The sequence below is a fragment of the Euleptes europaea genome, chromosome 6 (genome assembly GCF_029931775.1).
Source record: "Euleptes europaea isolate rEulEur1 chromosome 6, rEulEur1.hap1, whole genome shotgun sequence".
Lineage (NCBI taxonomy): Eukaryota > Metazoa > Chordata > Lepidosauria > Squamata > Sphaerodactylidae > Euleptes > Euleptes europaea.
In genome coordinates, this window is record NC_079317.1 from 61,808,202 (window position 1) to 61,832,631 (window position 24,430).

At 42.4% G+C, this 24,430-nt stretch overlaps 1 protein-coding gene across 1 annotated transcript; it reads left to right on the top strand.

Annotated features, from left to right (window-relative positions):
- Positions 1 to 23,323, top strand: SYT13 (synaptotagmin 13). Its single transcript, XM_056850852.1, has 6 exons — positions 1 to 492; positions 12,368 to 12,587; positions 14,873 to 15,007; positions 15,723 to 16,036; positions 21,087 to 21,216; positions 22,943 to 23,323. Exons 1-6 carry the CDS (start codon positions 310 to 312, stop codon positions 23,245 to 23,247), a joined length of 1,287 nt encoding a protein of 428 aa, XP_056706830.1. The 5' UTR covers positions 1 to 309; the 3' UTR covers positions 23,248 to 23,323.
- Positions 23,324 to 24,430: the final 1,107 nt, after the last annotated feature.

Sequence of the window (24,430 nt, forward strand, 5' to 3'; positions counted from 1 at the left end):
GCTTCAATGAAAGCTGCCTGCTTGCAGTCTTAAAGGGACTGCAGGCATTAGAACTGCTCCTTCCTCTGCTCCTGCTTGCATTCCCTGGAGTATTAAGCCAGGAATACCACCAGGAAGAATGGGGAGGTTATATGATTGCCTTTCAAAGCAAGAGCAAGCCATTAGTCTCTTGTGAATCACTTTTCTCTGGGAACTGCCAGAGAGAATCTATTACACTCTTCCAAAGAGGCTGACACCAGGCTGAATTCTGCACGGAGATGAATGAGAATTGGGCTGCTTGAATAAAGTTGTGGCTCCTAGTCGGAGACAATGGTTTTGTCTGTCCCAGTGATTGCTCTGGGTGCTACCTTGGGGACTGCCACCAGCATCCTTGCTTTATGTGGGTTGACCTGCTTGTGCAAATATAAGCGACATGGAAAAGGACCCTCAGACAAGGAACAGGACCTGGACCCCGAAAATGCCAAACCCAGTGTACTGCAGACAGTCCAGCAGGTAAAGCATGTTGTTGAATTCACTCTGCTATTCTTCCCTTGATTCAGAGGCATGGTGTGTGATAATGTGATTTAAATGTTTGTAACGTTTCGAGTACAGGAAGACTTCAGGGCAGGAAAGAGACAGAAGGAGAAGGGGGCTCAGGTGGCTTGTGGGATTCTCAAAGCAACAGCCAGCTTTTGTTTTATTAAAGGTGAAGCTGGTGATGGCAAAAATAGGGGGAAATCGCCATCTGTCTGGGTGGTCAGACCAGCTTCATTTGCATACAACCAAAGCTTGGACTTCAGACAGGGGGAAAAATCATGGTAATTGCATCTGAATATTTTATAATACCCATTTCCACCTGCGTGCACATAGGCTTTTGCTGCACAGGAAAAGCTTTTTAGATTTAATGAGCTGTTATATAATATATGGAATGGTAAATGATGGAAATATGGGAGGCATTTCGAGATGTGTTTGGGGAGATTTCAAGATAAGGCAGTAACAGCGATAGAAACCTAATGATGACAAATGTACTGACAGTGGTTGTGAGTCTACTATTGCCCCGTCATGTGAGCTGAACTCCAATGACCAGAATACAATTGAGCTATTGCCAGATCTTTTTGAATAATCTCAGTGTTTGATTAAATAATGAGTAAGAACAAAATAAACCTTGACAGAGAATGAGGACAGTCCATTAGTATTGGGAGCTGAACCTTAAAAATAAGGACTCAGATTCTATCCCAGTCATTGACTTGTTAAACAGGTATGGCCAAATCATTCTCTTAGCCTTGGTTGCTGATCAGACAAATTCATGTTCACAGCCTATTTCACACACCATTGAGGAATGCTTTAGAAGTAAATAGTACTTTGCATCCTTAAGTATTCTGAATATAGATCTCTAACAGTGCAATCTTATGCAGAGTTTCACCCTTTTAAGGCTATTGACTTCAAATGACTTAGAATGGTATAGTTCTGTTTAAGATTGCACTGTTAGTTACTTGTAAGATTCAAACATGATTTCTGCCTGAATAATAGAATTTCTGAACCTTCTCTCAGGTAGGCTATAAACTATAAACTCCTATTGTGAGATGTAATGCTTCGTGGTTTCAATGATAACATTGTTTTTGTTAGCAATTGTGTTGGTTATGTCCTTGCTCATAAGCATGTAATCCCGCTTTTACTACTTTCTAATGACTTATTTTTGCCAGATGTCCCTGAATAAAGAACAAGGCTATGATGTAGACTAGGCACAAAGCTCTGCAGTTCTTGCAACAACAACACAAGCATATAAGATTACCTTGATGAGATCTGTTCATACTAGGATCATTCTTCATGTTCCAAGTCTGGGCTAAGTATCCATACACCATGTCCCCAAAAACTTGTGGTTATCATTCTCCTTGTAACTCGCCCACCAAGGAATTCAGAAAGACATTTCAGGTCTACAACACCTTTGTGAAAAAGGTTAAGCTGAGCATGAATGACTTGCAATGATAGGGTTGCCAACCTCCAGGTACTCAGCACAGAGGCAACATTATATGCAAAAGTGAAAATAGTATTTATGTAGTGATAACTTATACAATTGAAATACAAATTGACTATACAAAGAAGATGGTATTCCAATAATTACAAAGTTCATAAAGTAGTTGAAAATCTCATGAGAGTAAAGCCAGTCTTCAATTGCGACAAGTCCAAGAAACGAAGAGAGATTAGCAGCGAGGAGACGATCGTTTCGAGCTCCAATAGAGACCCTTCCTCAGTCCTACAAGGACCTCTTCTATCTTGTCATATTCCAATATTTCCACAACGGTTACAGTTTCAAAAATATCGGATATATTGAATCTCCCACGAAGGGTAGACACACACAGCTTCCCACTTGGGGTAAGAGATAACCCCAAGTGGGAAGCTGTGTGTGTCTACCCTTCGTGGGAGATTCAATATATCCGATATTTTTGAAACTGTAACCGTTGTGGAAATATTGGAATATGACAAGATAGAAGAGGTCCTTGTAGGACTGAGGAAGGGTCTCTATTGGAGCTCGAAACGATCGTCTCCTCGCTGCTAATCCCTCTTCGTTTCTTGGACTTGTCGCAATTGAAGACTGGCTTTACTCTCATGAGATTTTCAACTACTTTATGAACTTTGTAATTATTGGAATACCATCTTCTTTGTATAGTCAATTTGTATTTCAATTGTATAAGTTATCACTACATAAATACTATTTTCACTTTTGCATATAATGTTGCCTCTGTACTGAATTCCTTATCTCCTTGATATTAGTACAGTGGTGCCTTTTTCTCCCACAAACATCCAGGTACTAGCTGGAGATCTCCTGCTATTACAACTGATCTCCAGCTAATAGGAATCAGTTCACCTGGAGAAAATAGCCACTTTGGCAATTGGACTCTATTGCATTGAAGTCCCTCCCCATCCCAAACCTCACCCTCCTCATGCTCTGCCCAAAAAACCTCCCCCCCCCCCGGTGGCAAAGAGGGACCTGGCAACCCTAGGCAAAGGTCACCCCACCTCGATTTTCATAGCTGAGTGGATTACCCATGTCTGAATGCCCTTGCTATAGCTATTCTGCCATTATGAAGTCCACTGTTAACAGCTGCAGTCTTGCAAGCCTTACCTTGACCTTCTTGTCTGCACACATCTTTAGTGACCTGGGGGAAGGGAGGAGCAAGATCTTTACCTTACAGGACTTTTAAAAAGGCAGGGTTATAGTTCAGTCATAAAGCACGTGCTTTGCATGCTGAAGATCCCAGGTTCAATCCTTGGTATCTTCAATTATCTGAAGAAGTGAGCTGTGACTCACGAAAGCTACCAGAAATTTATTTAGTCTTTAAGGTGCTATTGGACTCTTTTTCGTCCGTTAAAAGGGATTTATAACAGGCCTTGGGGAAAAAATCCTGATTTTACTCTTTTGCCTTACATTTGGCATGACATGGAGTGGCACAAGAGATCTGTCTGTGATTTTTATCTCTGCAGTAGCTTTCAGTCTGTCGCTGAAGGCGGAAAATGTCCTTAGATAACTTCCCTGCGTGGTTCTGATATTTTCTCTTCAAATAAATAACACTTCTGTTTTGCCCAGTACAAACCTTCCTCCCAAATGTTTGTTTTAGAATCTGAGTCTCCAATTGTGTGGGAGGTACATTTCATCCATTTCTGTTTTTATCAGTGCCTCCGCCCATCACTTACATTCTAGCTGTCCTCTATCAGTGGAAAAATAACGTTATTTGAAACACATATTCTCAGGTTTGTCAATATTTGGGACTGTGATAGTTGTCCTCTGTCAGACAAGCTATACCATAAAAAAAATGTTGGTTTTGCATTTTTATTTTGAAATGGGCCTGGCTTACAATTAGAAGGTTTTAGTCAGTCGGCTGATGTTTGTTCACCCTAGCATACAATCTCCTTCATTGTTACTAGTCCCAGAGAAGACAGCAGAAGCCCTATAGCTTGATAGGGTCTCTTATATGTTATACTTTAAATATAGATCTTTTATTTAAGAGACATTTCTATTCACAAAAGGAGGCTTTCTTTTTAAATCATCAGCTGTCACTATTTGGGAAGGAAAGCTTGCAGCAGGCACAAAAAGATAAGTAGATGCAGCTAAAGAAAGGGGTGGATTGGTCCCCATGGTACTTCCTTAGGGCTCTCATGGGGGTTGTCAGTTGTTATACATTAATGCAGTGCCTAGTGGAGTGTCTGTCATTTGGCACGAAATTATAGCAATAATAGTTCATATTTGTATAGTGATTTTCAGTTCAAAATTATCCCAGTTCTACTCGCATGATATAAGATATACAATACAAACATGCAGACTCAGTGACAACAAATCAAAGCTACCATGTCAAAATCTTAAGCCAAACTCAAAGAGCTGTAAGCATACAGCAAGGATGACTTGAAGGGAGGGTAACATCCAGAGAAAGAATTTGTATACCTAACATGGATATGTCCATGGATGCAAGCTGAGCACCCAGTTCAGATGCTGTGCTAGACATGGGACAATTAACCATTGTATCCTGCTTAACAATTTGATCCATCCCTGAAGGAGCTAGAGTTGCTTTAAATCTGTATTCTACGCACAGGGAAGTGGAAGACTGGTGGAACTGATTAGAAATCTTACCTGATTTCTCTCCAAAAAGTGATGAAAAGAAACTGTGTCTGATCATGGATGGACGAGAGAGAAACCAATGACACAGCACCATATAGACAAATAGCAGTGGTTTAGGAGAAGACTCTAATAAACAACAGTCACAAGGATTCAATCCCCTTTCCTCAAGCCACATGAACAGGGTACCACTTGGTAAGCTGATATCTACTATCATCATTCCCTGTTCCCTGGCAAATAGAGAGGATGGTTAACCTAAGATGTGGGCATTACATATGACACAGGCATTATGTGTGGGCATTACATATGACACAGTGGATTATGTGTGGCACCCATTCTAAAAACATATCTCTGTGTGTAAAGTGCCTTCAAGTCGCAGCCGACTTATGGCAACCCCTTTTGGGGTTTTCATGGCAAGAGACTAACAGAGGTGGTTTGCCAGTGCCTTCCTCTGCACAGCAACCCTGGTATTCCTTGGTGGTCTTCCATCCAAATACTCACCAGGGCTGACCCTGCTTAGCTTCTGAGATCTGACGAGATCAGGCTAGCCTGGGTCATCCAGGTCAGGGCAAAAACATATCTACTACTGCTCAAATGATGTCATTCCTATGTATAGTTATGTATAATGCCTCATGAAGGATGAATTGATTCCTCTGGATATCAGACCTGCAGTTTGGATGGTCATGCATTACAGGCCTTTGTATGCTCAAGATCAGTAATCCCAAACCCATAGGCACCATCATGCCACTCTTGTGTTTGCTGTAGCCCATTTGCTTCTTCCTTAAAATACCTCTTCTCCAAAGCAAATAGCGAATCCTGGCTTTCCTTTGCCTAATTTGGGCAGGAGGTGATTCAGAAGCCCCCAGAAGGAATAAGCAGAGGTGCCCATTCAGAAATCAATGCCACTCTTATAGAAGAATGCTTGATTTTGATCCCACCACCAGCAGCACCCAATGGCAGGCAATTTGTGCTGGCACTCATTAAAGGTAAAGGTCCCCTGTGCAAGCACCGGGTCATTCCTGACCCATGGGGTGACGTCACATCCCGACATTTCCAAGGCAGACTTTGTTTGCGGGGTGGTTTGCCAGTGCCTTCCCCAGTCATCTTCCCTTTACCCCCAGCAAGCTGGGTACTCATTTCACTGACCTCAAAGGATGGAAGGCCTTGAGCCAACCTTGAGCCGGCTACCTGAAACCAACTTCCGTCGGGATTGAACTCAGGTCGTGAGCAGAGCTTTTGACTGCAGTACTGCAGCTTAACACTCTGCGCCACGGGGCTCTTATACCCTTTCTCAAAATTCCAGAAGTGACCACAGCCTCAACAGGGTTGGAACCTCTGCTCTAGACCTATTTCTCTTCTGAATCCTGGGTTCTATTACAACACAAGAATTGTTTTCCATTGCTGTGATTCCTGTTAAGTTTTCCTTGTCAAGTATAACCGAGAGGTCAGGTCAGTCCCATGTGTTATAACCCAACCCTGTCATTGGGACAATATGTATCCCTGTTCCTGAGTCATGACCTAATTAATTATTCTTAATGATGCTCAGGAGATTCTTGCTCCGCTTACAAAACTTAAACATAACTGTGTAACTACATTTCTGGTAAAGGTAGTTCTTGCATCATGAATGCACCGGCATGATAGAACATACTCTGCACTGGGATTAGAATTTACTAGGGCTGTTGATTCGGTTCAGCCCGAACTGAAAATCAGCCGAATTTCCCCTGATTCGGTGGTTTTTAGTTCGGGAGGAACCGAACTCAAAACTGGCGGGCAACCGGGGAGCCAAATTCAGCGAGTTCGGGAGTTCACGAATAAATCCGGCAAATTCGGGGCAGTCAGTAAGCAGCATAACCGTCAGTAAGCAGCATTCTCCTCCCCTGGCCAATCGGTGGCCAAGCTGGGTCTTCTTCTGGCCAATCAGTCAGGATTGAGTACTGGAGGAATCAGCTGATGTGCGGCCCGGCCAGGGGGAGAGAGAGAGAGCGCGAAATCCTCGTGTGTAGGGGAGGTGCTTGTGCACATTTGCTCCTTTCTGTGGCTGCAGGGGGCGTATTTTTTGGGGTACAGACACAAAACTTTCAGTGGAGCTTCAGATGAAGCTTCTTAAGATACCCCCCAAGTTTTGTAAACATTGGGTCAGGGGGTCTCGGGATATGGGCTCTCCCCCTTTTCCCTCCCCCCTTTTTCCATTTATGTGGCTGCAGGGGGCACTTTTTTGGGGATATAGCCCCCAAACTTTCAGAATAGCTTCAGACAATCAATCTTAAGATACCACCCAAGTTTTGTAAAGATGGGTTCAGTGGGGGCAGAAATATCGCCTCCCCCCTTTTCTCTTTCCGTGGCTGCAGGGGGCGCATTTTTGGGGGTGCAGATCCCAAACTTTGAGCGGAGTTTCAGACAAGTGTTCTTAAGAGACCACCCAAGTTTTGTGAACATTGGGTCAGGGGGTCCCGAGATATGGGCTTTCCCCTTTCCCCTATTGGGATGAATGGATCAGCCGATCCTGTGTGCATCTCCAGAGCAAAACGTCCTGTGCCTAATTGGAATCATCTTGGATTACAAGTCCTCCCCAGCCCCTCCTGATGGAACAGAAGACAGCCACAGTAAGACCCCTTTGGGGGCTTTAATCTATAATTTTTCTCCTGTGTATGTGTGTGTGTGGGGGGAAAGCAGAGTCTGTGTGTGTGTGTGGGGAGGGAGCAGTTTCTGTGGGTGGGGGGGAAGCCAAAGGGGGCTTTCGTCGGTTCTGCCTGGGGTGTGTGTTCCCCCTTGAGTCTCTCGCTCCCTGGTTTGAGGGGGGAGGTTTCAGTTGTGTGTCTTCTGGTTTTCCCTGTTGCAAAGGTGTTGTTTTACAAGGTTGTGTTGCTTTGCAGTTGCTTTGCAAACCTCTCAGCTGTTGTTGGGGCTGGGAGCTTTGTGCGTGGGCGGCAAGCTCTGCTGAGAGATGCACATTAAGGGTGGGGGGGACCCCTTTCAGGGCCCATATCTCAGCCCCCCCGAACCAATATTTACAAAACTTGGGGAGTCTTTCAATAAACATCCTTTGAAGCTCTGCTGAAAGTTTGGGACCTCTAACCCCAAAAATGCCCCCCCAGAGCCGCGGAAAGGCGCGATTGTGTTTTTAATGGCTTTATTCGGCCAATTTTTTTTCCCCGAACTTTGAATTCCCGACGAATTGAACAGACCAGAAGTGGGGGAGTTCGGACTTCGGCATATCCCGAATCTAAACGGGCCGAATCCGAACTATACCGAATTTTTTTAAATTCAACAGCCCTAGAATTTACGAGTCTGCAATCTTTTGCCTCAAGTCAATTGGATTTAGGGCTGGGTCACAAGATAATAGATAAAAAAGCAGAATATGCCAGTATATGGCCATTGTACAACCATATGTTGGGTCTTTTGGTAAAGTGAAGACAAGGGTGTAGGCAACAGCCTAATATATTTGCTTATATCTTTTATAGAAAATCTTGTGCATCTTGTTTTTCAGCCTGAGAGGACACCCAAGGCTGCTTAGTTTGCTCCCATTCTTAGGATTATCTCAGGCTGAGGCTTGAAAGAGTTGTTCTTTTGGCATGCCTTTATGCCGTATCTTGGGGATCAAAAGCAGGGCCAGATTTAGGTTTGATGAGGCCCTAAGCTATTGAAGGTAATGGGGCCCTTTATATGTCTAGCTGTCCTTTGTCAACAACAAATTGTTGCTGTTTTTTGTGTTGAATATATGCTATATGGTAATTTATGGACCTAATAGGTATCTAAAGCCATTTGCACATAACAAAATATGTATTTTATCAAAGTAATTGTTGATTTTGGAAATGTACATCCAGGTTTTTTTTCTTTAAATTTTTTTGGGGGCCCCAAGAGAGTGGGGCCCTAAGCTCTAGCTTTTTTAGCTTATACGTAAATCCGGCACTGATCAAAAGTGTCCTCCATAGATATGCAGACTGGCATCCAAATCACCGGGCTCCAAAGCATGCTTCCTCCATGGCACTGCTTACATGTATTATTAACAAGACAGCAAAGCCGAATGAAACCCCCATTCACAGTTAGGAAGATGTTCTCATTCTCTCTGTTTAAGCTTGAAATAGAATTGCCTAGCAGATACTGTGACTGAATGTGAATGAAAGAGCAGCGTCCACATCTCCAGAACTTGTCACGTTAAATGGTTTGAAAGAATGGGAGAAAATTGATTAGAGGCAGTTGGAGCTCTTTGTTAAGGATTCTCATCTTTTAAGATGATCTGTTTAATGGAAGCATGACCTTCTATATCCAGAGGCAGTAAATCTCTGAATACCAGTGCTGGGAGGCACCACTGGACCTATATGCTCTATTAGGTGGCCACAGTGTGAAACAGGATGGTGGACTAGATGTGTGACTGCTTTGATCCAGCAGTGTTCTTATTTTCTTGTCCCTTCTTTTCAACCCTTCTCTATGTGGAGAGAGTGCCAAATGATTCCTCCTCCCACAGCACACAAATATCCATGCATACAACTTTCTCAGTGCAAATGAGAAGCCACTTTCCTCATTCACTAAATACAACATCAAGGATGTTAGGTATGCCTCTGCTTCATTAAGCTCTTAAGTGTGATTTATACTGCCTTTTAATACAATAATTTGCTCGGGCTATTTTATCTGTGGTATTTGTTTGCTTCAATAATGTTTTTTGTAATAATGCTTTTTTTAATGGACTCAGCAAGATTGAGGTATCTCTGGATGTTGCTCATTGTAGTGATGGTCAGTGTTTGTGACTAATGATACGTCAATTAATTTTCAGAAGTTATGCAAGTTTTTTGTTTCTGTAGAGAACTCCCCATCCCTGTCCAGGAACATTAAAACAACTGTGGGCTTTGCCTATTTATTTTACAGTGCATTCCATTCATTTCAGTGGGCTTAGACTGGAGTAACTCTCCTTAGGAATGCACTGCTAGAGTGAATCTAAATATACATGGTTTGAGTATACCTATAGTTGATCTACCTTCACCCCATTTTAGTCCAACTGTCTCTGAAGAATTGAGCTTGAGAGATCCATTCTTTTGGTTTGCAAGCAAGAACCTCTGTGTATGGTGTTCATTGGCAGAAGGACCAGCCAATCACGAGGCTGATTTTTTAAAAATTAGGCGCTAAACAAATGTGACAAATGTCTAACTTTACAAGCTGTCTGAATTTTTAAAATAGACAGAGAATATGAAGGGCTGAAGAAGAAGGGAGAAATCAGCTTTGTCATATTCGGTTGAAATAAAACAAAACATCACCATGCAATATTTTACATTGTCAAAATGGAGATTATAGACAACAGATGGCAGGAGAAGTACCCCAGAGTAGACAAGGGAGTTTTAGCCATTTTTTTTATTTATGTTATTAATAGTCCTCCTTTCTCACTTAGTCTCAAGGCAGATTACACAGAGTGAGTCAATGCAATTGACGGATGGGTCGTTAAATAAACAATCCAATAGGATTAAGAGTTGTAGAACCAGCCAGAAGTCTAAAAACAGAATTGAAGCAAAGCATAAGTAGTAACATGATACATTAAATAATGCAAAATTCCATAGTAGGATCCTAGTTTCAACAAGCTATACACAATTGTCTAGGCCACAGTCCCTAATAATTTTTCCAAATCACCTTATGAATCATTTAATGCATTTAACTCTATTGCCTGTGTTGAAAAGCCCTCTTGAATAATTCCGTTTTGCATAATTTGCAGAAAGCCAGGAGAATGATTGCCTTCATGAATTCCTCAGGCAGGCCATTGCATAACGTGGGGGCCACGACAGAGAAGGCACATGTCTAGGCAGTTGTTGAGTTTGCACAATTGCAGGTTGGCACCTGCAGAAGACCCTACTCCAATGAGTGAAGCTGTTGTGCTGGAACATAGGGGGGAGGTGATCCTGCAGATATGCAGGGCTTTGTATGTGAGAGCTATTACCTTAAACTGAGCCCAGTAACTGATGGACAAGAGGGATGGCAACATGGTATAGCCCAATCTCGTCAGATCGCAGAAGTTAAGCAGGAGACCTCCCAGGAAGATTCTGCAGAGGAACGCAATGGTAAGCTACCTCTGTGTCTCACTCACCTTGAAAGCCTCTTGCTGGGGTGCTCCATCTAGCTCCTGTTAATAGCAGAGCTGTGGCATTCTGCACCAGTTGGAGTTTTTGAATTGATTTTGAGGGGAGACCAATGTACAGTGCATTACACTAGCTTAGTCTCGATGTGACTGTGGCATGGATTCAGATGGCCAGATTATTCATATCAAGGTAAGGGGCTATCTTTCAAGCTAGGCTGAGCTGAAAAAAAAGCCTTTTTTGCAACAGCATTAACTTGCTGGTCCAGTATAACTGCAGGGCTCTTAAACTGAGTCAGCAAGGGTCAGCTGAACTAGGCAGCACAATGTCCTTCAACACTTGTGCATTCCCAACCTACATAACCTTTGTCTTTTCAGGGCTTAGTTTCAATTTGTTCACCCTTAGCCTGTTAACCACAGCAGCCAGGCAGTTATTCAGGACCTCTACCACATCACCAGGGGATTTGGATTATATATAGAGCTGAGTATCACCTGCATATTGATGATATCCAACCCCTAAGCTACGAATGATTTATCCTAAGATTACATAGAGATTGGAAAGCATGGGGGATAAAATAGCACCCTGTGGAACTCCACAGGATAGGTTCTATACTGATGACAACTGGTCTCCCATAGCAACCCTCTGAGTCCGATCTGTGAGGAATGATTTGAACCAGTTTATAATACATCCCCTGATACCTTCTTCTGCCTCCAACCACCTCAACAAAATGGCATGATCTACTGTATCAAAGGCTGCAGGTAAGTCCAACAAGTGTTACAAGGAGGTATGGCCTTTGACTACACTCAGACAAAGGTCATCAACTAAAGCTAGCACAACAGTCTCTGTCCAACAGCCCAGCCTGGAGCCAGCCTGAAAAGGGTCTACAGCAGATGAGTTATCCAAGAAGATCTGGAGTTTGTCTGCTACTGCTCTCTCAATAACTTTGCCAAGAAAGGGCAAAGTAGAGACCAGGCAATAATGGCCACATCATTTTTCTGTCGGGATTTTTTTTAATGTAAAGGACAGATAACCACCTCTCTGGTAGAGGGAAGGTACCTTGCGCTAGTGATTGGTTTAGAATCGATACTAAGAGTTTGCTGATGTGGTCCTTACATGATTTTAGCAGCCAGGATAGTCAAGGGTCCAGACTGCAAGTTGTGGCCTTCACCAATCCCAAGATCTTGTCAACATCTGTCATGGAAACTGGGACAAACTATTGCATGAATAGACCAGATGGTGCATTATTCCTGTCTTCTGGTGTGCCTACATTACAACTGACATCTAGATCAGAGAGTATTCTCGATATTTTATCAGCAAAAAAACTTGGCAAAAGTATCACAGCTAATTGTCTCTTCCTGAGACAACAAAGGCTCAGATGTTGGCATCATGCTGAGCTACTTTGAACAGTTGGGATGGTTGTGAGCTATCTGACCCTACAGTAGCAGTATAGTAACATTTCTTTGCCACCTTCATAGGTCTTCCAGTGGGAAGAGATCTTTCTGTGCTGGAGATCCTGGGGAGACACTGCTTTACAGAGTTTACTGTACTGAGCTAGATGAAAGTCTTTGATTGCTGAACTATTTGGTCAGTGATTGCTGAACTATTTGGTCAGTGATGTGTTAGTCTTATTGAGCATATTGTATACTGAAGCAGCCAATCTTTATTCTTGTGGGAAATTCTAATTTAACACAATAAAAATAATGTGGTGGGTTCTTTGTTTCAGTTCAGTGTTGAGAAGACAGCAGAACCTGTACAACCAAGGACAATCCTAAAGTTTCCCCACATCTATGGTCCAAAACCAGTCGTGACTTCTTCAGAAATTGTTAACTACGCAGACTACACCTTGAAGACAACAGAAGAGATAACCAAGGGGAAACCTTCAGCTCTAGATGAGAAAAGAATAAACATACGAGTCAATGAAGAGTTAGTTCTCCCTCAAAATGGTATGCAGCTAACCAAGCCAAATATTGTTGCTTCCTATTGAAATTAGTGACCACATTGAATAACTTCTTTGACTAATCTCAGCATATAATAATTTAAATTCAGGTGTGGGCACAGTATCACCATAGTGCTGAGCTACAAATATGTGACCTATCAAGCCTTTTAAAAGTATCTGCTGTAGATACTTGCAGCCTCAAGCAAATTATCTGTGTAATTGGTTACATCAGGACACATTTCCTCCTGATGGTTCATCACCCTTATTGATTTCTACCCTCTACCCCAGCCATCCTTTTAACAGCGCAATCTATTCTAGTGACAATACCAATCGTTATGTCGTCTTGGGGATTTTCCAGCAGGTATAGTTTGCTTCTGCATGGTTCATAACTAAATTTATTTTTAACCTGGAAAATAGTTTTCCAGCTTCTTCAGGGCACAGTGCCACTACTCCAGCTACTTGATGCTGAATCAATGAAGAAAGTAGTAACGTGTTTTAGGAAGTACTGGAAGAAGATTGTGCTTCTATAATGACCTAAGGAAAGTAGTAAGATAAAAGTCTTAAATGCATGGAGCCATAGACCGCTAGGCATAGCACTGTGGATATTCTTTCCACCAGTCAACATTTGCTTTTGCATATCTGCATTTATTTGCATTCCCCAAACAATTTATTCTATTACCAAGAAATTCTGTTATTATGAAAGAGGTTTTTATGAAGACTGTGATGGCAGAGTACAGAGGGTACTTAAAAGCATCAATACAGACATGCCTCGGTTTATTGCACTTTGCTTTATTGCGCTTCACAGATATTGTGTGTTTGAGCAAGTCTATTAGTGCCATTTTTCCAACAGCCTGTGCTCACTTCCTGTCTCTGTGTTACATTTTGGTAATTCTCACAATATTTCAAACTTTTTCATTATTATTACAGTACATTTTTTTTAGACATAATGCTACTGCACCCTTAATAGACTACAGTTTAGTGTAAACATAAGTTTTATATGCACTGGGAGACCAAAAGATTCGTGTGACTTCACATGTGGTACTTTGAATCCAAGTCAACGTCCACAGGTTTCTAAGGTGTTGCCTGCATAAATAAGTCTTCAGCAGTACGTGCAACTATATACTAGGTGCCATATTCTGCCCTTGATCAGTGAGCTCATGGATGGTGAAATATATACAAGCCTGATTATATAGCGCAGTAGACTGTTAATGATCCAGATTTTGTGGGTGATATAAAGTATACCTATTAAGAACAGTATAATATGAAATGTGGCCATGAAACTACTTCTACGAACGCAAGAAGGCTTTAGACTTGCGTTTCTCAAAGAGCAGTTCATAAAAAGGGATATATGCTAGATGTTTGATGATAAAGTAGGATAAAATCCACTGGGATACTTGAATTTTTTGTAAAAAAAATTCTGTGGCTAGGACCCAAAAAGCATTAGATGCACCATAGAATTTATTTTAAAGACAGAAGTGAATGGCATACAAGACTTCTAGAAGAAAGGAGGATTAAAATTTAGATAACTCACGACAATAATAATGAATTCTTAGGAACCATTCTTTTTTTAAAAAAACCTGAAAAACAAACAAGCATTTACTGCTGATCAGCTTTACTTTTTATCTATTCTGTGTCAAACCTGCATTTTCAGTTTCTGTTGAAATTTGGCACTTTATGCAATAGTCATTAATTTGGAAGATTGGGCACTTCAGTTGTTATGCCAAATAATTTGCTATGCTGTCAGTATATAATGACATGTTGCAACAGTGTTGTACCATTACATTATGCAGAGTTCTCCGAATGTGATTAGGTGATACTACTCAACTGACAGAGTAGAGAAACAGAGAGAAATTTCACCGTAGCAATTTAAATAGCCCAGGTTCTCAAACTGCTATTTCAAGATATAAGATCAGTGGAGGGAGAATATGAGAATTGCAGTTTCCCTTTATCACAAGAATGGGTGGATGGTTGTGCCAAACCAGTTTTGATGGGTTGTCAAACTTTAGAAAATATGCTAAGTATTTTATCAGAAATTTCCTTTTGTTTGGAAACAGCATGTTGGACCTGAATTACAAACTTAATAATTCTATTTATCCCAGAGTCTTGGACAAAGCCGAGGCAGAGATCTCAGTATCATTAGTAGCAAGGCTGCTCCAAAACACCAGGTCTCACTATTGAAGATGGAGCTGTATCTAACCATAGCAAAGAGGGAGAATAAAACAATGCAGCCAAATAATGCACTTGGCTGACGTATGACCTACTTTCTTATTAACCCAATGTTGTGAATTGCAGGTGGGATGAAGGATGTGTGTGTCACTGAACGTCTGAGTCCAGAAACAGCTGCTGGCGGCAACCAGGTCCCACAGATTCGCTATTCTCTTGGTTATGACCCACAGAAAGATGTGCTCTGTGTGGCTTTCCTTGAAGGTAAGGAGGCCCTATGTCCAAGCATGTTATTCGTCTTACCGTTATCGGTATTACTGACCCAGGTTTGCTATTAGAAAAGGCTGACTGAGGCTAGGAAAGAGTGACATGAGTAACAGTGCCATCCTAAGTCAAGTTACACCCTTCTAAGCCCGCTGGTTTCAATGGACTGTTTAGAATGGCACTGTAAAATGCTCAGTGAATCTACAGTTCATCTGGGATTTCAATCCAAGCCTTCAGGGATTGAGTTTACCCCAGTTCCTATGATTTCCTACAGGCAATGAAGTCCCCAAGCCACTGAAAGACCCTAGAAATGTGAAGGCCATCAAGCTTGCTCGATTAAAGTGAGCAGTTTCTAAAATGATCACTATACAGTCTACATCTTTTGTAAAGATCTACATTTTTTTATTTAAATCAGAAAGTTCAGAATGGAATGCAATTTTGGCATTTTTTGGCACTGCAATAGGGTTGCCAGGTCCCTCTTCCCCACTGGCAGGAGGTTTTTGGGGCGGAGCCTGAGGAGGGATGGGTTTGGGGAGGGACTTCAATGCCATAGATTTCAATTGCCAAAGTGTCCATTTTCTCCAGGTGAACTGATCTCTATCAGCTGGAGATCAGTTGTAATAGCAGGAGATCTCCAGCTAGTACCTGGAGGTTAGCAACCCTACCCTGCAACTTTTTCTGGTCTTACAGTTTCATCCTTTTCCTGGTCTTACAGTTATGTATGAAACCACAGCAGGAGATCAGAACAATGGCTGTGACTACTACATCCTGGGCACTTTGGTGAGTGGGTCTGGCATGAGGGAGGCCCAGACTGTGCTGAAAAAGAAGCAGTCCCACATCATCTGGAAGGAAGCTCTGCTGTTCCCATTAAGGAAGGAGGAGTTATCGGAGGGTGTGCTGACCCTCACCTTGAGAAACTGTGACAAGTTCTCCAGGCACAGCATTGTTGGAGAAACTAAACCAAGTCTGGCTAATGTGGGGGAGCCATATGGAACAGTTCAGTGGGAGAAGCTGAAAACACCTGACAAGGTATTTGATCGGTGAAATTCTTTATTGAAAAACTTTATTGACATAAATTATATTCTTAGGGCAGGGGAAGAGACTATGATGGGTGTAGAAGCACTGAACCAGACTCGATCAGTGGGAGACCATTTGGAGTCCGAAGTTTGGTTTCTGTTAATAAAAGACACTTCCTTCAATAAGACAGAACTTTCCTGCTTCCTCCATCTTGCTGCAGCCCACTGAATCCCCCCAACTGGTCCTTGGCCCCAGGTGCAGCATTTGGGGGAGACTGGGCTGCAGTGGGAAGAGGAAGGCAGGGGAAAAAAACCATCCTAGTGATGGAAAAATTAGTCTATGAATGAAAAAAAATAGTCTGGATCCAGTTCTTTGAATCCTTAGCCTAATTGCAATGTTGACTTTGCATTCCTTAGTTAGAGATACTCCTTTGAAAGGACTTAATTACTAAGGGTATTTATATTAGGCACTTTGTGAAAAACAGGGCTGAGCGTTAACAGAGGGAAGGGACTTCAGTGGGTGCTCACACATTGGCTTGTTATATAATCATGGAAGGGGCCATATAGGCCATCTAGTCCAGCCCTCTGCCCCATGCAGGATCAGCCTAAAGCATCCCTGACAAATGTTCATCCAGCCACTGCTTGAAGACTGCCAGTGTGTGTAAATAAATAAATTTACTTATTTATTAGCAAAATATGTATCCTGCCTTTCTGCCCTTACAAGGGCTACCGAGGCAGCTAACACTTTAAAACATATATGAAAAAATCATGTTTAAAAACCATTAAAATCACCCCCCAAACACATCATTAAAACAATTAAAAACAGGTTTAAAATACATACAAAACATAAAAACAACAATTAAAACATTAGTTAGGAAGGACATTGGTTAAAACATTGGCTATATAATTCATCATGACAACAAGTTTTCAGCTCATCTTTATTTCCATTCCCTTCATCCTTTTAGTGCTTTTTTTTAGAAGTGTGGAAAAATCTGTTCTTATCCAACCCACTCTTTTATTGTTGTGCCCTGAGTTTTGATCAGCTGTGCAACCTCTGCTTTTAAGTCTGCTTACCTGCTGAAATGCTTTGTTTCCCTTCGGCTCTCATGACACTGCTTGCTTGCCCAGGTGTCTTTCTTCCCTTTCCTGCCATGGGGCTTTTTCCTAGAAGAGAATGAAAGTGTATGCAGGCAGCCAGGATAGTGTTACTGTTCTTTATTCCCACCCTTGGGCAGTGTGGGATTTAGGTAACTGATTGGGCCACTGGGTTTGGACAGGGCTTGGGGTGTCTGTCAACCATCCTCAACTGAAACAAAAACCAACAAACTAAAGGGCCAGAAGTAAAGGCAAAATGAAAAAGGAAGCTAGTGGCACCTTAAAGACTAACAAAATGTATTCCAGCATGCACCTTCATGAGTCAGGAGTTCAGTTCTTCAGATGCTTTGACCTGTTCATCTACATGGGAAAGGGCTGTGGCTCAGTAGCAAAGCATCTGCTTGTCATTAGGGTTGCCAACCTCCAGGTACTAGCTGGAGATCTCCTGCTATTACAACTGATCTCCAGCCAATAGAGATCAGATCACCTGGAGAAAATGGCCACTTTAGCAATTGGACTCTATGGCATTGAAGTCCCTCCCCTCCCCAAATCCCACCCTCCTGGGGCTCCATCCCAAAAACCTCCTGCTGGTGGCGAGAGGGACCTGGCAACCCTAACTTGTCATGCAGAAAGTCCCAGGTCCAATCCCTGGCATCTCCAGCTGAATGGATCATGTAATAGGTCATGTGAAAGAGCTCCACCTGGAAGACTGACGAGACCACCAGTCTGAGTGGATGATACTAATCGTGATGGACCGATGGTCTGATTCACTATAAGGCAGATTCATGTGTTTGGAAACACTAGTCCATACTGGTCCACCTGGTATTGGTACCCAAATTTTTAGTGTTCGTATTTCCCCATTATTCTTATAGTTGAAAAGCTTCTGTAGGCTTAGTGGGTGAAATGTTGTTTTCATTTGCTTCCATGACATGAATAAAATCCAGCTTTATAATTCACAGCATGCAAATTTATCACCTTATACAACAGAGGTGAATTATACATGCAAGTACTGCATCAAAGTCATGAAATGGGCTACAAATAGAATTAAAGAATCGGACATTCAAAAGTTCAACAAATGGACTGTGTAGAGGTGCCTAAGTTGCTTCTCCCTTGGGTGCCATTGTTTTTTTCCCAGGGCAAGCCTTGGCCCTGGGAAACAGCCCATCATATTGTCATGGGCTCTACATGCTGCCTCTCCCAGCAATATGGGGCCCGTAGCAGCCGAATATAGTTATACAACTTCCAGGATGCTGTTTCCAGCTCTGAAAAAGATGCTTGTGATGGTGAGGAAAAGGTGGCCCACCCATCCTGGGGCAAATTACTATTCATCCCAGGACTAAGAGTTAGCAGGTGGCCTGTTTCACCACTGGAAACAGATGGCATCTGTCAGTTCAGCAGATGGTCTCTGGGAACATAACATGCCAAGAATGCCAAGAAACTGCCTGTGCGTAGTAACTACTGCAGTTAATATCCAGTCCTATCGAGAGGCAACAACATTGTTCTGCAGTACACTTGGCCTTCCTCACAGTCACCCACACAATGAGGCTGAAATTCTTTGTTCCACTCTGAAAGGAGCAGGTTAACAGGCTCAGAGTGGTGCCCCAGTTACTGCTGTGGAATATATGCAGCTGGGTCTGCGTCACTGGGAGAGGCAGCCATTAGTCAGAGAGCTTCGACACAAGTCCTAAATCATTCATCAAGAACTAGAGGAGGAGAGAACGAGTCGGCGTATTTCCAAAAATGAGGTCCTTTGGATTAGTTTAAAGCTGACCGTGTCCCTTGTAACACTGTGGAGTAAGGGGGGGAGGCACAGAGGTGAGCTTAGGCTAGCCTAAGAAGGCCATTCATTTCTGGTGGTGACACAGGACGATGCTTGCCATAGCATGTAAATTACAAGCACCACAGAGCACAAAGGCTCCCACATTCTTTCCTGCTGGCTTATTAATAATAAAAGGATAGCGATGTGCCGCTACATCCAGATGCCTCCAACTCTGTGATCTCCATGCAGACTCATTAGTTGAAATTTGAGTTGCACAGGGGTGGCTCAGCCATAAGACACGCAGCTGTCACAGCCAGTATGTTTTTGGTGCCATGGAAGAGTGCAGAATGGAGATGGGGGAGAGGGAAGGAGGGAGGGAGATCTGGCTCATCTGACATAATCCATTGTACAATTTGCCTGCACGAGCTCCATTGCAAGGAACAGGAGCTTCCCAAGCATTATTTCAATGATGCTTGTGCCGGAATACATTCTGGTGGGTGGTGCTCCAGAAGTGATGGAGAAGATGCCATTTGGACTTCCCACATCAGGACCAAAAGGGATTGATTTGGCCTCGGCATCAAGCCATTATGATTTGTAACATCCTTTTCAGATTTTAAGCTGGATTTCGTAGCATTGATGGAAAGGTGAAGCACAGAACAGACCTGGTGGCGAATCTATCTCTCCTCATTTGACTCAGGCACATCACTACCCCACCCTTGCTAGATCCTAAAGCACCTGATCTTGGACTCAACCAATCATCTGTGATTTGTTTGATGGGATATTTAGGGCATTTATTTCTGTTTTTGTGCCAGCTGGCTGCTTTTCAATAGGGTCAGACGCAGTGAACTTCAAGTGATCATGCATGTGTCTCTTGCTTTATGTCATCCTTCCCTAGCCTTTTTGACAGTTTCTTGAAGCTTGGCTCTCTTTCCCCCCAATTAATATAAAACCATCCTTTTTACTGATACGAAACAGATCTCTCCAGAGCAATCAGTCAGTTCTGAACAATGCCTTCCATCTCCTGCTTCAACAAAAGCATTGCTCCCTACAGAGATATTCTAGACAGCTGCTTAGAGGTGAGATGTGGTAGGCAGTTATGACAGGTTTGGGGAATATGGGTATGTGAACAGCATTCAGTCCTTCCTTGAGCTGAAGTAATGGGGGGGGGGGGATAATCAGTGATTCTTTTTCTCAGAGCTTTTTATTTGTTCATTTAGAGTTTCCCTGGAGATATTTCTGTGGCTAGGATTTTTATTTTAATGTGAAGCATTTGAGTTTCAGGCAGATATGGTTATTATTGACAGATAATAATATATAGAAAATGCACTTCTGTCTCTCAGGTGAAAAAAACCCCAAAAAACAAACCTTGACTTTGTATACACCATCCAGCTCAGTGACACTTAAGGTAAAATGTCGGGAATCCATCTTATCCCTATGTGAGAAGGAGACAGTTTATCTATTGAGACTATTTCTAGCCCATCTTTCCCAAAACCTCACCCAAGGCAGCTACAGGGGCAGCTTTCCTTTTCCAATCAATTGGTCAGTCCAAGTAGTCCCCTTTTTTGAACATCAGCTCACAGTGCCCTTTCTGGTACAGCCAGTTCAATTCATAGTAAAACTGGAATTCTGCAATAAGGCTAAGCTACTGGAGCATATAATTGTATTTTCTTCTGTAACCTTTTCTGTCCCAGTTCCTTTCTGTTCCTTTTACACACACACATGCTTTTTCTTCCTTTTTCTACCCACCCACCCTCTACTTCCATCAGTTGGCTCCTGTTCCTTTCAGGACATGATATTGATTTCCAAGTAGGGAAAAAAGATCTATCAACAGATTATTCTGGGATACATGCAGAGGGTCAGGTAAAATGAATAAGAGAAGCACAGTGCCAGAGAGGTCAGGTTTGTAAGGTCAATTATTAAGTGGTGACAGGGAATATTAGAAAAATCAATAGCACTATGAGGGGGGAAATGTGTTCATTCAAAAGGTCTGCCTTAAAGAAGTGGCTGCTCAGAGGAGTTAAAGAAATTGGTCACAGATATGGCCAGGAACTTAAAGCAAAGAATGGAAATAAAATGGAGAGGGGAGTAACAAACTATATAGATTCCTCTAGATCTCCTTCCCCCACAGCCTGCCACAGTTTTTCAGTTGTCTCCTTTGCATAGATAAAATTAGAAAATGAACTTTCCATTCCTTTCTTATTCATCTCAGGAGCCTGATGCAGGCTATGGGGAAGTTCTCCTTTCTATCAGCTACTTGCCTGCAGCAAACCGGCTGCTTGTGGTACTCATAAAAGCCAAGAATCTTCACTCCAAACAGCTGAAAGAGCTTCTTGGGAAGGGTGAGTGAAAAATAAAAACATGGGCATCACAAGTAACACCTTTTAAAAATAAAATCCTTACATTAACTGTCTGAAGCACCCCAGTGTGCTCACATGCTGTAAGACTTACTGACTTAATGAATATGAAGTGGTTTGAACATTGAATGCTGTTATTCATCTATTATCTTTCATTAAATTATCCAGTTGATAATTTATGTGGTGGGAAGTGCTGTCAAGTTCCAGCCGACTTATGGCAACTCCATAGGGTTTTATAGGCAAGAGATGTCCAGAAGTGGTTTGCCATTGTCTGCCTCTGTGTAGCAACCCTGGAATTTCTTGGTGGTCCCCCATCCAAGTATTTACCAGGGCGGATCCTGCTTAGCTTTCAAGATTGGGCTAGCCTGGGCCACCTAGGTCAGGGTTAGGGGTGTGCACCAATTTTGGGGGTATTTTTCGGGTTTGGGTTTATCAAATCCGGAAATTTTTGAAAAATACAGAAAACCTGGATGTTTTGAAAATTTTGGGTTAATAAACCTGAATCTGAAAAAAGCCCAATGAGTAGCTGTAGAAATGGTCATTTTTTAGTTGGAGGGTATATCCCTCTGGATGGGATTGGTGAACTTCGTCTTTTAAACAACCCCCATGCTTTATCTAAATTAATCCACTGAATGGTGATGGACAGATGGTTGCAGGGTTGGTCAGACCAAGTTGGCTCCGATTACATGATCCCTACCTCAAAAGGGCCCTAACTGTGGGGCCCTAACAAAACCAGTAAAAAAAAAAAGATAGAAAAATGGGAGAAAGCACAGAGCCATGCACCTGAGCAAAGGCGAATAGCCGAATAATTATTTTTCAGGAATTGCCAGGGCAGATCCCTAGGTTTTAGCGTTCAGTAAACCCCAAACCCGAAAATTACAGAAACGGCTAATTTGGGGATTATCTTTGGTTTGGGTATATCAATATGCACAACCATAGTCCCAGGTTCAATCCCATGCATAGTTTCATATCAAGTGCAATGTGGAGTAGGAAGTGTATGTGTAAATATATGCAATATATAAATGTTCATGCTATAATAATATATGTTATATGTATGCTAAAGCAGTAGTTCTAACCTTTCATCTCTTATAAATCCCACCAATCACTCTGTCAAAGAACCTGGGTCCTGCCACGATAAAAACAACAACAAAACTCTTCTCCCAAGGAGGACATTTATATGTTTACAGATATTTTTGTTATTATATTTAGCAGTTATAGTAAGTTTTAAGGACATAAAAAATTGCAGTACTATTGTTGTTGTTATTGCTCTGGTTTTAATGGATAATCCCTTGCAGGTAGGGTCTGCAGGAAGTGGCACATCAAAGACACTTGCTGGTAGGCAGGAGGAACAAGTGATTAGGAGAAACACCAAATGTCTGAGGCTGCTACTAGCATGACAAAATGTCACAAATGCATAATCTGTGGCAGGCAAGGCTGGCAGAAGATGACACGTCACACTTGCAGGTGGACATGGAGATTGAAGGAGAGTGAATACTTAGTCATTGTTATGAAAACTCTGTATCCTACCTAGACTACTTTGGCATCAGACTGGTGGTACTTGCATCACTGGCTGAGAGCTACTGTGCTGGAATATGTTAGTATTTACCAATAACTATGAAGTTTTTAGGCAGCCAGGCAGAAATGGCAGACAACGCTGACTCATGCAGGCCAACCTCCAGTAAATGACCAATTGTCATTCCTGTTCCTGCAGATATATCTGTGAAAGTGATTCTAAAGCACCAGTCCCTGAAGCTGAAAAAGAAGCAAACAAAGCGTGCCAAACACAAGATCAACCCAGTCTGGAATGAGATGATTATGTTTGAGGTGCCCCATGATCTGCTGTGTGCCTCCAGTGTGGAGCTGGAGATGCTAAGCCAGGATGGTGATGGGCAGAACCACTTACTGGGCAAGTGCAGTCTTGGCTTGCATGCCACTGGCACGGAGAAGAACCACTGGGAAGAGATGCTGAGGAACCCCAGGAGGCAGATAGCTATGTGGCACCAACTTCATATGTAGCAGTGGAGGTCGAGGTGGAGCTCAATCCATGTTGAGTGGACTGGCCTCATGGAATCCTGGAGGAATGGGCCCATCCACAACACAATCAAGCACAATGTTTGTCTTATTGATGTTTTCCTTTATTGTTTCCTGCTTTAAAAACATTCTAGGAATGTGTTGCACCAAGGGGCCGGTCCTTCATTGATTGATCCATGGTAAGGAGAAGCTTGCAGACAGTTTGTTTACCCTGTGTCTTAGGCCTTTGCGTGCCAGGGATTTGTGATTAATTAACATATTGTTGTTTGTGACAGGGGAGATAAAAGGAAAGGCAGAAGCTTGTGGTCTGATCCAAGACTTTGCAACACAAGAATTGCCTTGCTGGATTACACCAAAAGTCCATCCAGTTCTTCTATGGCTGACTGAAGTTGTAAATAAGTTGATGGAAAATTTTGATGAGGGCTTAAGTCATTGTTTAAGACTTCTTGGTGTTTATGAACACATTTGAGATTGGAACACCTGGAGAAATGGTTGGGAAGGCAAGTTTTTCTTTCTTCTGAAGCTTGAATGACACCAACATTTCAGGTCAGACGAAGTTCTCTACATGGATTTCTTTCTTCACAGCAGGCCTCAGCAAGACAAAAAGCAGACTAGACACTGCAGCGTTGGTTAAAATGAGAAAACAAGAAACACCTTCTGACTTAGAGTGTATCATTCATCTTGTCAGCTTTCAGATGCACAGACATACTGTATTAATGACAAAGGTTTTCATAAAATGATTCCTTTATGTCATTTGCTAGGGGCTAAGAGAAATGGCAGAAGACAGGGGTAGCATACAGGCTGTCAAGGGTTGGCAGGGAGCCAAGGAGGCTTACGGTTAGCTTCTTTAGCATCGATTGCTTTAACATGAGGCTGTGATATGAATGTTGTTGTGTATAGATAGCTGAAAGATCCTGCCTAGTTTAAGAGGTCATATCAGGCGAGGCTGGAAGAGAGACCAAGATAGGTGTTCCTGCAGCATCCATAGCACAGCCTTCTTTTAAACAAGGCCACATTTGTTTATTTAAATCAGGGGTCCCTGATCTTTTATAACCTGTGGATGCTTTTGGAGTTTTGAGGAAGAGAAGTGTGCACCACCACACAATAGCTGCTATGGGGCCCAATCACAAAATGCTGCCATGTGTGCTGGGGTGCTAAAAAATGTCGG

Coding starts and splice junctions, on each gene's coding strand:
- SYT13 (XM_056850852.1), top strand. CDS start 310: ATGGTTTTGTCTGTCCCAGTGATTGCTCTGGGTGCTACCTTGGGGACT. Junction 15,008..15,722: donor CTGTGTGGCTTTCCTTGAAG/GTAAGGAGGCCC, acceptor CTGGTCTTACAG/TTATGTATGAAACCACAGCA. Junction 16,037..21,086: donor AGCTGAAAACACCTGACAAG/GTATTTGATCGG, acceptor TATTCATCTCAG/GAGCCTGATGCAGGCTATGG.